This window comes from Cydia splendana, chromosome 15, assembly GCF_910591565.1.
Source record: "Cydia splendana chromosome 15, ilCydSple1.2, whole genome shotgun sequence".
Classification (NCBI taxonomy): domain Eukaryota; kingdom Metazoa; phylum Arthropoda; class Insecta; order Lepidoptera; family Tortricidae; genus Cydia; species Cydia splendana.
The window spans coordinates 12,197,744-12,213,211 of record NC_085974.1 but is presented as its reverse complement, the minus strand read 5'-3'; the positions used below and the strand labels follow the sequence as shown (position 1 = coordinate 12,213,211).

The 15,468-nt window shown below is 38.4% G+C and overlaps 1 protein-coding gene across 1 annotated transcript in view; it reads left to right on the top strand.

Annotated features, from left to right (window-relative positions):
- Positions 1-15,468, top strand: part of LOC134797665 (integrin beta-nu-like) — a 38,973-nt gene that overhangs the window by 17,463 nt on the left and 6,042 nt on the right. The window contains exons 6-11 of the mRNA XM_063770007.1: positions 165-354; positions 1,429-1,550; positions 5,151-5,480; positions 6,677-6,846; positions 9,878-10,069; positions 10,844-11,013. Of these exons, the coding sequence (XP_063626077.1) occupies positions 165-354; positions 1,429-1,550; positions 5,151-5,480; positions 6,677-6,846; positions 9,878-10,069; positions 10,844-11,013 (1,174 nt within the window). The remainder of the gene's footprint in view (positions 1-164; positions 355-1,428; positions 1,551-5,150; positions 5,481-6,676; positions 6,847-9,877; positions 10,070-10,843; positions 11,014-15,468) is intronic.

The window sequence follows — 15,468 nt, the reverse complement described above, 5'->3', positions numbered from 1 at the left end:
TCAAAGCCGGCGTGAAATAAGATAGGTACCTAAGCTAAATTAATTATTACAACTAATTCTCCAAATCCACCAAACACAATATATTTAAAGCCTTCTACTTTGAAGTCGTTTAAGATAAACTTTTATCCCATTATTACCTCATTTATATATCCTTCATTGCCCAGGTTACCGAGTTCATCAAGAATGTAAACGACAGCAAGGTAACAGCCAACCTGGACGACGCGGAAGCACAGCTAGACGCCTTAGTGCAGGCCGTCACCTGCGGGGACAAAGTCGGCTGGGCACAGCACAGCAGGAAGATCGTCATCCTACTGTCGGATGGGCTGCTGCACACCGCGGGAGACGGGAAGCTTGGTAACAAACAACTGTATTTTGACCAATGTTTTTAATTCTGATTGTACATTCGCCTGCGCTTACGGTGTTCCAGTAAAAAAAATTGCTTTAATCCTTACTACCTGCTACCTGCAAGGCGTTCAAACGAGTATCGCCCTAAGGGGCCTAAGGGTGGAACACCGCGAGCAAAGGCGATTATAAGTTCTCTTCTTTGCAAATCTATCAGTTCCTTCAATAAGTCCAAACTTCATTTGTTTGCGTATTTTCGCCAAGGAGCAAATTTCGGATCAGCTCCATGATAGCATATTATTGCATTGCCATCAAAGTTACGGAAGCACTTACGCCATATTTCAGCTCAATCATACACCATAAACTTACGAGATTAAATAAGTAATACCTAAGTGTATCAAGCAGTTAATCTAACTAAACATACGCGTAAGCCAACATTTGGTCATATTTTTATTGCATTATTGAATTTTAATTTTAAACTTATGGAAGTATACCGAATTCCGAATCTACGCTCAGAAATATACGCAGTAATGCCATGGATGTAAGTAAAGCTAACATTGACTGTGAATCGCATTGAAAAAGAATCACTTTCAGGGTTACGTACTCGTAGTTACGTTACTGTCACCTACTTAACTTTTGTACTTACTTTCCAATTTCAAGCCAGAGAGCAGAGTGCAGAGTTCCCCTCGTGTTGACATATTCTAATGTTTGAATGTTATGCAATATTTTATAAATCTCATTGTTATGGTTTCCTTGCTTACTCAACCTAGAAAAGTCACATGTATAAGTGTACCTACCCAAAGTTATAGTCGACGTCAAAGGTAATGCTTACATTTTTCGCCTTATTACAAAAGAGTAGTGTGCAAAAGTGTAAATATATACATATTTGACGTCGACTGTACATAATTTTATCACAAAGGAATACATAAGTAATGTAAACTCTATGCTCTATGATTATTATTATGGGCCATATATGGGGCCATTATAAGGGCTCTAGCTGAATGCTACCGGTTTTTATAGATAAAAAGCTCTATTTGAGCCGCTTTCTCATCAAGTAACATGATAGTAATCTGAAATTATATTCAGGTGGAGCTATCAGGAAAAACGACGAACAGTGCCATTTGGACGATAATGGATATTACACCGAGTACTCCATTTATGATTATCCGTCGCTCGCCCAAGTCTATAGACTCTTAGATAAGTACAAGGTAAATAATGTTTCCTCTCCGGATTAAAGCTTTCGTTACATAGTCTGGCCAATGTAAGCAAGCTGAGCCCACTGTTTACATCGTTATGATCTATACATATAATAAAGCTGAAGACGGTCGAAAGTCTGTACATGGAAGATATTTGAAAAAAAGTTGGCTGGGGATACTTAGAATCGATAACAGAACACGTTCCAAAAGTTTTTAGAATTTTTGTCTGTTTGTCTGTTTATCTGTTTATCTGTTTGTCTGTTTATTTGAACGCGCATCACGTGAAAACGGCTGAACGGATTTTGATGAAAACTTTACTAATCCGTCGAGAAAATCCCCGGCCAGGTTATAGGCTATAAAAATTCAACCCCTAAAAGGGGGGGTAGCAACAACACTCGATTGACTTAAGTTTGCCCCTGAATCGTATGGCGCTACTTAGGAAGGAGAGGCAAACTTTTTTCAAATATGTGCACCCTGGTAAACTAACAGATGGCGCTGAATTTAAAACGATGTGACATAAATAAGTCACCGAGGAAGGATTTTGCCAAATTAACTCTAAGTTTAGAAGACCCCTTTTCTAAAATTTCAATCAATCGTATGGATATCAAGTCAACAAATTAATTGAATAATTGTGTTGATTTAATAATACAACAAAATTAAACGACCGTAAATTAATTGCCCCTCATTGCACAAATGCACAGTGCCATCTTTTGGGGAGCTGAGTAAACATTAAGTAACCAAGAAAACTAAAAATGGGTTTACACAGTTACGAAGTGGTAAAAAAACACACATATCAAGACGCATATAATTGCATAAAATTATTTATTTTCTCCGTGGTGAATTATACCTAATCGTAATTATATCGCATCCAGGATATCAAATCCATATTCATAGGTATCGCCTCCTTAAGCACTTAATAATGGCCATGAAGGTGGGTACTTAAAAAAAAACATTGACCTCTGTCATTTGCAGTGCCGGATTAACCCTTTTAAGCAAAATAAGCACTTGCTTAGGGCACCATATATGTCTAGGGGGCACCAAAAATTATAGAAATATTTTCGCGCTCGCTTCGCTCGCGTTTTCAATAACATTCTAAGATGTTAATGATAAAGGTGACATTCAGGTGGCGCCTGCAGCAGCATTAGGTACTCTGTTGCAACGTTACTGCTGCAGCACTGTCAATTTTCGTGATAAAATGATTTGACTGATTTCTACACTAAAAGTAAAAATATACAACTGTCTATCAAATTGCGTTTTTTTATATCGAAAAATTGTCGCGCTCGCTTCCCTTGCGTTTTCAATAACTTTCTAAGTTATGATAAAGGTGACATTCGGGTGGCGCTGGCAGCAGCATTAGGTACCTACTCTGTTGCAACGTTACTGCTGCGGCACTGTCAATTTTCGTGATAAAATGATGTGACTGATTTGCATACTAAAAGTAAAAAACCGGGCAAGTGCGAGTCGGACTCGCGCACGTAGGGTTCCGTACCATGATACAAAAAAAAAAAACAAAAAAAAAAAGCAAAAAAAAAACGGTCACCCATCCAAGTACTGACCACGCCCGACGTTGCTTAACTTTGGTCAAAAATCACGTTTGTTGTATGGGAGCCCCATTTAAATCTTTATTTTATTCTGTTTTTAGTATTTGTTGTTATAGCGGCAACAGAAATACATCATCTGTGAAAATTTCAACTGTCTAGCTATCACGGTTCGTGAGATACAGCCTGGTGACAGACGGACGGACGGACGGACGGACGGACAGCGAAGTCTTAGTAATAGGGTCCCGTTTTACCCTTTGGGTACGGAACCCTAAAAATGTACAACTGTCTATCAAAATGCGTTTTTTATATCGAATAATTTTCGCGCTCGCTTCGCTCGCGTTTTCAATAACTTTCTAACATATGATAAAGGTGACATTCAATTTTCGTGATATAATGATGTGACTGATTTCCATACTAAAAGTAAAAATGTACAACTGTCTGTCGAATTGCGTTTTTTTATATCGAAAAATTGTCGCGCTCGCTTCGCTCGCGTTTTCAATAACTTTCTAAGATATGATACAGGTGACATTCGGGTGGCGACGGCAGCAGCATTAGGTACTCTGTTGCAACGTTACTGCTGCAGCACTGTCAATTTTCGTGATAAAATGATGTGACTGATTTCCATACTAAAAGTAAAAATGTACAACTGTCTATCGAATTGCGTTTTTTTATATCGAAAAATTGTCCCGCTCGCTTCGCTCGCGTTTTCAATAACTTTCTAAGATATGATAATGGTGACATTCGGGTGGGGACTGCAGCAGCATTACTCTGTTGCAACGTTACTGCTGCAGCACTGTCAATTTTCGTGATAAAATGATGTTACTGATTTCCATACTAAAAGTAAAAATGTACAACTGTCTATCAAAATGCGTTTTTTATATCGAAAAATTTTCGCGCTCGCTTCGCTCGCGTTTTCAATTACTTTCTGACATATGATAAAGGTGACATTCAATTTTCGTGATATAATGATGTTACTGATTTCCATACTAAAACTAAAAATGTACAACTGTCTATCGAATTGCGTTTTTTTATATCGAAAAATTGTCGCGCTCGCTTCGCTCGCGTTTTCAATAACTTTCTAAGATATGATAAAGGTGACATTCGGGTGGGGACTGCAGCAGCATTACTCTGTTGCAACGTTACTGCTGCAGCACTGTCAATTTTCGTGATAAAATGATGTTACTGATTTCCATACTAAAAGTAAAAATGTACAACTGTCTTGATAGATTTTTTTTTTGTTTTTTGCTTTCTGTCAATTTGATAATTGCGTTTTTATATCGAAAAAATTTCGCGCTCGCTTCGCTCGCGTTTAATTAATATTCTAAGATATTATAAAGGTGACATTCGGGTGGCGACTGCAGCACCATTACACTGTTGCAACGTTACTGCTGCAGCACTGTCAATTTTCGTAATAAACTAATTTCCATTCTCAGCTGTAATGCGACAATGAACGTCACTCAACTTACCAAAAAAATTCAATGTAATCTCGACGACCCTAGGGAGAGTGGGCACCATGGTCTAGAAATGCTTAGGGCATCAAAATATCTTAATCCGGCACTGGTCGTTTGCGGAGTCAAACGATTTGGGACTCGCATTTAATATGCATTACCATGCCTTCCAGAAAAAAATCCAATCATTCGCGAAAGTCTCGCAACGCATTGAGGTTACAAGGGGCACGTGGTCTTCCTCAGGAGTGTGAAGAAGATCACGTTGAGTGGCGCTCTAGCCAGGCAGGCCACTTCGCTTTCGCTCGCGCGCGTATACCTTACTGTATCGTCCGATATACATCTACTACTCTGTCGTTTAAATCACGTGTAAAATTTTAATAAGGGCGAACAAAACTATTGATTTTGGAGTGTAGTTTTATTTAGTGGTACCTAATTGTAAAATATTTTATCTGGACTGCAGTCCTCTAGCATATCCATCTGTCAACTTTATTTCAAGTTCCGCCTCCAGGGGAGAGGGAGAGAAATTAGGATTAGAAATTAGCCGCTTACTGACACAGACCAAATTCCACGCGGGCGGAGCCGCGGGCACAGCTAGTCTCGAATAAAGATGTGGTTATTTTTAGGTGAACGTAATATTCGCCGTGACGGAAAGAGTGAAGGACCATTACGACAGCATTCACCAGCTGATGGCTGATTTCACGTACGTCGCTAAGCTCGAGAGCGACAGTTCGAACATATTGAAGCTAGTCAAAACGGGTTATGAAGACATCGTGAGTGTCGTGGACTTCGAGGATGACTCTAGTGCAGGGCCAGTGAAGGTCAAGTACTTCACGGATTGTGGAGTGAAAGGGGGCTCGCTTATAGAGTCTACGCGGTGCGCCGGCGTCGAATACGGCATGACGCTTAACTACGAGGTCCATGTCACATTGGAGTCATGCCCCGAATACAAGAAGGTAGTCAATTAATTACTATCAAGTAGCGCCTCTGTTTAAGTATTCTGTAGCTGAACGCAGCGCATTATTGTTGCGTCGTATCAGTTCCGTTACATCCCTCACGTGTGCGTTCGTACGCTTTGAAACTGCACTCGAAATGTACACATCTAAATAATTCTATTATGTTATGCATTAACGCATAAGCAATAGGAAATGTTTATTTGAAGACAGCGCTAACATTACGTATTCTAATCAGGCATATTCACGTGCTCTTTCAAAATGCAACTGACGGTAAGGACCCTACTGTATAAATATTCGTGCGTAGGTACCTATTGCCTAACCAAATCGGAATAATGGAGCCATGAACTGCGCCTTAAAAGTCTCAATTCCAAAAAAGGCTCATGCATGTAAATTGCGTTCATAGACTACACATAAAACGAACACAACGGCCTTTTAAACTATTAAACATTCAGTTTTACATACAATGTACACATAACAGTAAACTTCGGTTAAATAGAAATCATGGTATCCAGGAAGTGCGGATCAAGCCATACGGAAAAAGATGCACTAAAGTTTACGATTGGGTGTTAACACAGATTGCACAGACACTACACTGTAGCACTCAGTAGAGTATTCATATGCGGCTCGGTTTATTAATAGCCGTAAAATTTCAGTTAGATACAGTAAATCTTGCTTTTTGTTATGACAGCTTTATAATGCACGTGTATACGACTAAAAAACAGAAGCAACATTGTTGTTTTGGATCAATTCGAGATTGTTATTGACTGCACGTGATATCAACAATCTTGTGAGGTGCCTGGAATATTACAGAAGTAATTGTCCACATCAATATGGACTTTCTAGGTCAATGCATTTCGAATAATTATAGAGATAATAGTCACTTTTATAGTTTATATAATGGTTGCTTAATCAAATAATCACAAATGAGTCAATTTGAGTCACTGTGTAATTGGCTTTAAATAAATTTTAGGACAACGTCTAGTGGACATTTACATATTGAAATGCGATTTATTTTCCACTATTTTAATTACCAAAAAAATCTACTTACACTAATTTCGCCATTAATTACTTCAAATCGGTTTTCATAATATATTTATATTATAAAAACCGTAGCTTTATATATGATAGTGTGGCAGGTAAATATTACGGCAGTGCAAAAATCGTCTTTCAAACTTTCATACATTGTACAATTCCAGTCAAACCAAACGATACGCATATCGGAAAGTCAGCTAGGCCAGGACTCGCTGGAGCTGGAGGTGGAGGTCCAGTGCGGATGCGAGTGCGAGACTAACACCGATCAGGACTCAAGGACTTGTCCGGCTAACTCGCACCTAGTTTGCGGCGTGTGCCAGTGCAATAAGGGATGGTGAGTACACACTTACACAGTACACACAGTTCATTATAAAATACAAACCGATATGGGGTGTCAAACCAAACGATACGCATATCGGACAGTCAGCTAGGCCAGGACTCGCTGGAGCTGGAGGTGGAGGTCCAGTGCGGATGCGAGTGCGAGACTAACACCGATCAGGACTCAAGGACTTGTCCGGTCAACTCGCACCTCGTTTGCGGGGTTTGCCAGTGCAATAAGGGATGGTGAGTACACACTTACACAGTACACACAGTTCATTATAAAATACAAACCGATATGGGGTGTCAAACCAAACGATATGCATATCGGACAGTCAGCTAGGCCAGGACTCGCTGGAGCTGGAGGTGGAGGTCCAGTGCGGATGCGAGTGCGAGACTAACTCCGATCAGGACTCAAGGACTTGTCCGGTCAACTCGCACCTCGTTTGCGGGGTTTGCCAGTGCAATAAGGGATGGTGAGTACACACTTACGCTACACACATCAGTTCATTATAAAATACAAACCTATACGGGGTGTCAACTAAGTAACTTTTACTATGGGATCAACACGAAATCGCGAAAAATGCTCTTTCATAAAATTCTTTGGCAGCTCAGATATGTCGATATTATTTTCTTCGGGAGATATTTTTTTTACTATGGGTTTTAAAGGGTTGATGCAATTCATAGAAACATTGTACATCGAAATTTCGTTATCTGCTTCTGATAGACAGCGCTACAAAATGCAGATAAATGCGTAGGTATTTATGAGGGTTATGCATCTCACAGTTTATAAATACCTATGTACCTACCTACTTATAATCGCTAATTAAAAATCATACATGGAATGTGGATTTAGCTATATATAATTATTTAGCTCTTGATTATTTAAAATGTTTATGTAGGTACGCCATATTTATGCTTAAATAAAAACCATGATACTCGTAATACCTAGGGCTCTTGATAACAGAACATGCACGTTAACTACAGCTTGGCAAAAAAGAGTAGAAATTAAAAAGTGGCAGTATTGTAGTGTCGTCCCTTTCAAACCAATTTATTGACCGAAGCGAAGCGAAGGTCTACGTTTTGACTCGGGCATTTTGCTTTCGTATGTCCGGATGTTCTCCTCTACAGGTCGCAATTCTTAACCGATTCTCGTGAAATTTTGTGACCGAATTTTATGACTAAATAAATTTTTTTTGTCAATCCGGTTTTTGGAAATTTTTAAAAATGGCGGAGTCGTGATACCTGGCGCCTAAACAAATAGTCGTATCGATATCATAAGACTTTTTTCTTTTTGAAACATGTTTACAGAGTTAATAGCAAAAAATGCAGAAAAAAATTATCGCTGGTTTAGGCGGTATTTAGATATTTAATTTTAACTAATTTTAATTTGAGAAGGAGTAGCTAAATTTCGTCAACCCATCTAAGAACTATTTGGCTCAGTTTGTAAACGTTCGCTTTTTCTGTTTGCACAGAGGGTCTGGGTTCGATCCCCAGTAATTCTATGCTGGGATATTATAACTTTTTGTATTTTTTTACACATAAATTTCGTATTGTTTTTCTTTAATTTACTATACACCGTGTTTTTATTGAATTCCGTTAACTTCGGGGTATAGTTAAGTACGTTTATAAGAACTAAATGGCATAGTTAATTTTCAAAAAAAAAATTTTTTTTTGTTTTCTTTTTTGTTTTTTTTTTTGTTTAAAAAGTAATTAAATGTAGCATATAGCGTTGTTGTAACACGGGCATTACATTTAACTCAACCAAACAATTGAAATCTGTGACATATCAATGTCATTTCGTACATCAATCGACCGAGATTGTACTTAAGTTTAGTAGCAAATGTATGAACTCATTCTAAACACTAATCAATATGTAAGCCGGCCCTAAGGCAAGTGTACACGCTTGTAGAGGCCTTATAGTAAAAAAATAAATTATGGATTATCTCCGAAATGGACTTAATTAGAACATCGGTGTCTTTGAGAAAGTTACTTGATTTAAGCTCAGGAATGCACCCTTGAAATTAACGGAAATCAAAAAAAACACGGTGTATTTAAAGCTCTTAGCACCATGTTATTTCAAGCTCTGCTCGCGAGGTCTACAGCTCACAGAGCCACTAGTATAAGAAAACGGGACGAAACTACAGTGTTGGCACTTTTTAATTTCTACTCTTTTTTGTCAAGCTTTAAGTTCAACAGCAGAAATATCTAAACGGTCGAAGTGTTAAAAATTATTGTTTTTAAGAGCCTGGTGTTTTGCACTTGCAGTGGTTAAAGCGATCTTTTGCGACGTATAGGGGGTCCAAATTTCTGGAACAGGAAGCACCTAACACCTAACTTACAATGTTAGAAACGTACAACTACTACTCTCTACTTAGGCAATTTTCCTACATTCCGTGGTAACAACTTGAGTTCCTGAAAGAAAAAGAGTTTCAATTTCAGCTTTAAGTTTCAAAAAATACGGTTGTATTTAAACTACATATTTCGGTGAGGCTAGAAGCTTGCGAACGGTTTTGTTAATTAGACTGCTTACGTAAACAAAACTAGTGGGCACGTAAATTTCACATAATTGCCTATAATTTTCTAGTTTACAGGCTTTTCTAATATTAAACAAAAGATAGGGAAATTGTTGCTAGGTACTTATTTAATACAAGGCTGCAATATGATCATTATCATGATTATTTATTGTTTTATTAATAAATTGTTAAATTTTATGTGGTTAAAGTGAAATCCAGCGCTAGATAACGAGAATACCTGATAATACCTACCTACTAATGAAAAAATGGAAGACTATATAGGGTGAAATAGTTATCTCTGACCAAACTCTGAGGGATGAATATGTAGGTGTGAATATACTTAAAATACTTATCAACTTTTACTATGGAACCAACCCCGAAATCACGAAAAAAAAGCTGTTTTTTTATCGTAGGTATCATTGAGGATCGATGATGGACATAATTAGAATTGTCTCGCAGAGTAAATGTTGCCTGTTGAAAGAAAAGTACAGTGGGCAACAAAAGTTAAGTTTTAAACTTATTGTTACCCAGGTCTGGCCCCTCATGCGACTGCTCTATAGAAGACGAGGAGAAGTCGATGGCTCTCATCGCGCAGTGCCGCGCGCCGAACGCGACCCACTACATCCCTTGCTCGGGCGCCGGCGACTGCATCTGCGGTATTTGCAACTGTGATCGCGGGTTCAATGGGAAATACTGCCAGTGCAAGGCTTGCGAGATTAATAGGTTTGTCTCTTTTCTTCTATTGATAGAGAGATCACCGGGAAAGTGACCTATTGCTCAGAAATCATCGGACATGGCTCAACTTTAGCTCATAGTCACCATTCCACGCGGCTGTGTCTAAGACGAAGAAGAAAGAAGCCTAGATTATACCGAAGATGGCAAAAAAGTAGCAACTATAGGATAGTTACTGCGCGCTCCTAAGGGCTGATTTAGACGATGCGAGAACTCGCATGCGAGTTTCATACCATGGCGGGTTTTGATCGGTCGGTTGAATTGGACGTAACCAACAGTCCGCAATGTAACTAAAATCGCATGCGAGTTCGCGCGTCGTCTAAATCAGCCCTAATACTGATATTTTTGAACGTCAGTAAATCTTATAATTTATAAACATTAGATATCAACACAACATTGCTCATACTATTTTTCCAGGCGCTTGGTTTTTATTTATAATTTCAATTATGCGTATGGTTGGTTTTCATAAAGATTCATTTCCTTTCCGACATTGTTAGCCCTGCTGCAGATAAACATGCTGGTTGGATTTACTTATAAAGCAAATCTTAAAACTCATGGCTCATTCTTCCCGTTTAGGTACTAGCCAGGACAACCAGCTACAAAAATACCTATCGTATTTTTTATTGAAATTCTAAATGTTTGTGTTTGGCGTAAAGAACACCACCGGCTTACGGCAAAACTTATTTAATTCACCAAATATTTTTAGTTACTCTGTGGTTGACCAAACAATGAGCCATGTGAAGCTAATTTAAACTCTATCTCCAGGGAGAACGGCATAGAATGCGGCGGCGTAGGTCGCGGGGACTGCGCCTGCGGCCAGTGCGTCTGCGTTGAAGGCTGGAGTGGCAGCGCGTGCGATTGCGTCGACAGGAACGACACGTGCATCGCGCCGGGGGGAGGGGAGGTGTGCTCGGGGCGTGGGGACTGCGTCTGTGGTGAGTTAGAGTAAAGTCGACATTATGTCCAGGACTTATGACATAAAATGAGTCGGCGATCATCATGGAGATTTTGACGGCTACTTGACGACCGGTGCATCTGCACCTAAATTAAAAAATAACGCTGTCTGGAGGTTGCCCATATAACCATTCCAGTCGCAGAATCCCAAAGTGGTAACTAAATGTCAGATGTGTCGTAACAGAGTCCACACAATGTGTCTAGAATTGTTTCGAAACAAAGTGTCGTCGCCGTGTCTACACTTTTCCGTAACAAGGTGTCGACACATTTGTGTGCACTTTGCGTGCGGTTTGCGACTAAATCTGACAGCAAATTTGTGACAGCAAATGTCAATATAAAATACCTCTTGAAAACCAAGGTTTGTCAAACTACTATTAGTGTCTCGTGTGCTCGTAATTCTAGTAAGTCATCATGGGCAATGCAAATGATAATAATCGACCGAAACCATATAAACACCCAACACCCGTCAACCTTTTACAGAAAAGTTTTTAAAGAAATTCAATAAGCTACTTAGGTCAGGCAACGAATGCTCCAAAAGTTGTAGAGGGAAATGCTCGGAACACAATTTTTGACTCCGTAACTCGGTTTACAAGTTAGGAGGTGAACATATCAAAAGTCCCCGGCCGTAGCCCTTGAGCGGGAGGGAGAGAGGGGGCTTTGAAGGTCCCATTTTCCCGTTTTTCGATTATATCTCGGAAACTATGCATCTCAGCGACATGGCCACTTATACAAAATGAAAGTTAATTTAATTTGTTACAAGTTTATTCCGTCAATTTTTTCGATATGTTGAATAGTTTTTGAGATATCCGCTCTTGAAAGTTTATTTAGGGCTCTCAATTTTATCTTGATATATCTATATCAGTGAAGGTGCTAGGCCGTGTTTGGTATTACATTATTAAGATATCACATTGACACCATTCCACAAAATAAAAATAAATCTTTTTAGGGTTCCGTACCTCAAAAGGAAAAAACGGAACCCTTATAGGATCACTCTTGCGTCTGTATGTATGTCCGTCTGAATACACAAAATAGTTCTTTACCTATAGATGACAGGAAAACCTATTAGAAATGTGCAGTCAAGCGCGAGTCGGACTTAATGTACGGAACCCTTAATAGGCGAGTCCGACTCGCACTTGGCCGGTTTTTTTGAAACTCTTCTTGACGCTTAACCGCTGAACCGATTTCGTTGAAATTTGGTATAGAAATAGTTTGCGTCCCGGAACAGGACATAGGGTAGATCTTATAACCAAAATCATCTTTTGAAGGTGTGAAAAGTGGCGTGGAAATTTGTACGGGAAATCAATAACCGCTGAACCGATTTATATGAAATTTGGGATGGTCTACATCTTTGATTTAGTTAAAAATGATGAAAAAACATGACTTCAAACCTAAACTTAAACAGTATTAACTTCAAGAAGTCAATTCTGAATTCCCCCCTACACCTCATTTCACACCTTTAAAGGGTGATTTTTGAGATAACTTATTATATCCTGTCTCGGGACTCAAAATATATGTGTACCAAATTTAAATTAAAACTGTTCAGCAGTTTAAGCGTGAAGAGGAGTTTAAAAGAAAGTATTTTAATAAGTTTATATGTTTTTACTTCGGAATGGTGTCAATGTGATACCTTAACTAAATTTGGTACTGCGAATTTATACGAAAACGATACCAAAACAGGGCCTCGTAGCTTTACTGTTGTAGAAGTCAAAATAAAATTGAGTGCCCTAAATTCTTATTACTTGGCCAAACTTGTGTAGAAGGAAAAGGTAAAATAAAAGTCTTCGGCAGGAATATAAGACACAAATATATTTTTTTTTGCGTTACTATTTCATTCATCAAATATAAACATACCTTGATTATACTATTCTAGTGAGATCCTCATAGATAAACAAAAACATTTACTTAAAAAATTACAAGGTCGAAATGTCATGGAACTTTTTTTTTTTCCTTTATTAAGGGGCTTTTTCGATTGAACGAATATGTCACCCCATAAAAAACAGACTTAATTAACAAAGTTAAAAGAAAGTAAATAGCTACATCTAGTTTAATTACATCACACATTTCTGTCCCTCAGACCGCACTTAACAATATTTAGTACCTTTTCAACAACCTCAGACATGGGGTTCGAAAGGTAGGTATTACATAACCCAATGGAACTGTCATTGTCATGAAATATCTGTCTTCTAAGTCGCTCATTTCGGACACACTCCATTAAAATATGATACACATCCTCGACGCGATTACATAAGGTGCATAATTCCGAATTCACTTTACGCATGAGGTAGGCGAACTTATTCAATGGAATGTGTCCAGAGCGCAATCTCAATAATAAAACTAGATCCTGCCTACACAACACACTATTATCAATCCAAGGAGAATTAAAGGGTAGTGGCTGTATTGTCTTATACCAAATACCTTTGTCCCTAGATCTCTCGTCGAAATATTCCTTCCACAATTCGCGACACCTTAATTTGACTAAATGTAAACAGTCATTATTGCCCCCATATAATGTTTCAAGTGAAATTCAATGCCATCGCTGCATGCCTGTTTTGCTAATGCATCAGCTGTCTCATTGCCACTTATACCTACATGCGATGGAATCCATTGCAATATTATAACTTTTGCCATAGATTTAGTAATATGTGAAAAATATAAACTTTTATGACAAAAAAAATCTGGATACAATTTAAGAATCACCCAATTGCGTCGAGGAATCATCTGTATTTTTGCTTGTTTCATTACCTCCTCGCTTCTTTTTTGTCCTTTGTATTCTGTAGCAATTTGTTAGATCTGAAAATAAAGATAACTTGCGTCGTCACGGATGTCGATTTATAGGTTTTAGGGAGTGCAGAATTCGAAAACGATGATCATTTTATAATCCAAGATGGCGGCTACGTATTTTGTCATAAAAGTGGAATCCAAAATAGTCATCATTTTCGAAATCTGCGCCCCCTAAAACCTATAAAACGACATCCATGACGACTTTTATGACATAGTGCATGGCCGCCATCTTGGAATCCAAAATAGTCATCATTTTCGAAATCTGCGCCCCCCAAAACCTATAAAACGACACCCATGACGACTTTTATGACATAGTGCATGGCCGCCATTTTGGATTCCAAAATGGTCATCATTTTCGAAAGCGGGGCCCCCTAAAACCTATAAAACGACATCCATGACGACTTTTATGACATAGTGCATGGCCGCCATCTTGGAATCCAAAATGGTTATCATTTTCGAAATCTGCGCCCCCTAAAACCTATAAAACGACACCCATCTCGACTTTTATGACAAAGTGTTTTGCTACCATCTGCATGCAAGACATTTCTATTATTTTTACGTACAAAAATGGCCCCCTGTCAACTTTCAATCGAGATTTAATCGATAATTTATTCGATTAATATTCAGATTAATTCAATTTCAATCTATGTTAGGTCGACTAAACTAATCGCGATTAAAATTTGAGAATTAACTTTTTTTATTCCATTAATTAGTCGAATAAACAGTTAATCGATTAATGCCCATCTCTGACCACGGCATTTTTACACTTTGAGAATATCTGAAAACAAATCAACACAAGGAGCCATTTTGCAAATCCAGTAACATTCCAGTAACTTTGTTATTACTTTTGACAGGGCGTGTCATGTGTCAACACAGAGTCGACACAAAGTCGAAACATTGCAACTACTTTGTGACTGCAATATTTCTCAGCCTTGAACCATATTTATACATCATAATTAACAAGTTTCGTAGTATGTAAAGCGTTATTTCTGTTATTTAAGTATAGTATACGCATCGAAGTACTAAAAATGCTTCAAATAATATAGTTATGAACACAGGCACTGAGAAGTAAACAATTTCATTTCCGGCTAAACTAAAACAATTTGGTGGCGCGTTGATTATATTACACTTAGTTTATCAAATCACTCGAGCAGTTTAATTCCCCATAATAATTTAAGTCATATTGTAATATAAATGCAAACAATATATAATTACGTCTTGTAATCCGTTTTAGAGATGGCGTATTAATGTCACTTATTTTTATTTAAGTATTTTTCCATCTGACAGTTTCCATTTGACAGGAACAAAATGAACGAATGAACGAATGATTTTGGCATAAAGTAGTCGCAAACCCGAAACAATGTGTGCACACGGCGACCACACTTTATGTCACTTTGTGTCATGTGTCGACCCTTCCCCATTTCTGGTAACTGTGTCGACACGGCGACGACTCTGCGACTGGAATTGTGACCGAAACAGACGGTGTCGACACAAGATGTGTCAACACCGCGTCGTAACGGCGACTGGAAATGGTTGTATGGGTGTATATAGAACAATTAGGCTAGGAAATATAACCTTGAACGTCACTCATTATTTGCTGTCCTTAAACGGGGGTGGGTTGGGTTCCTTCAAACTAGCATTAAGTTTTAACCCGT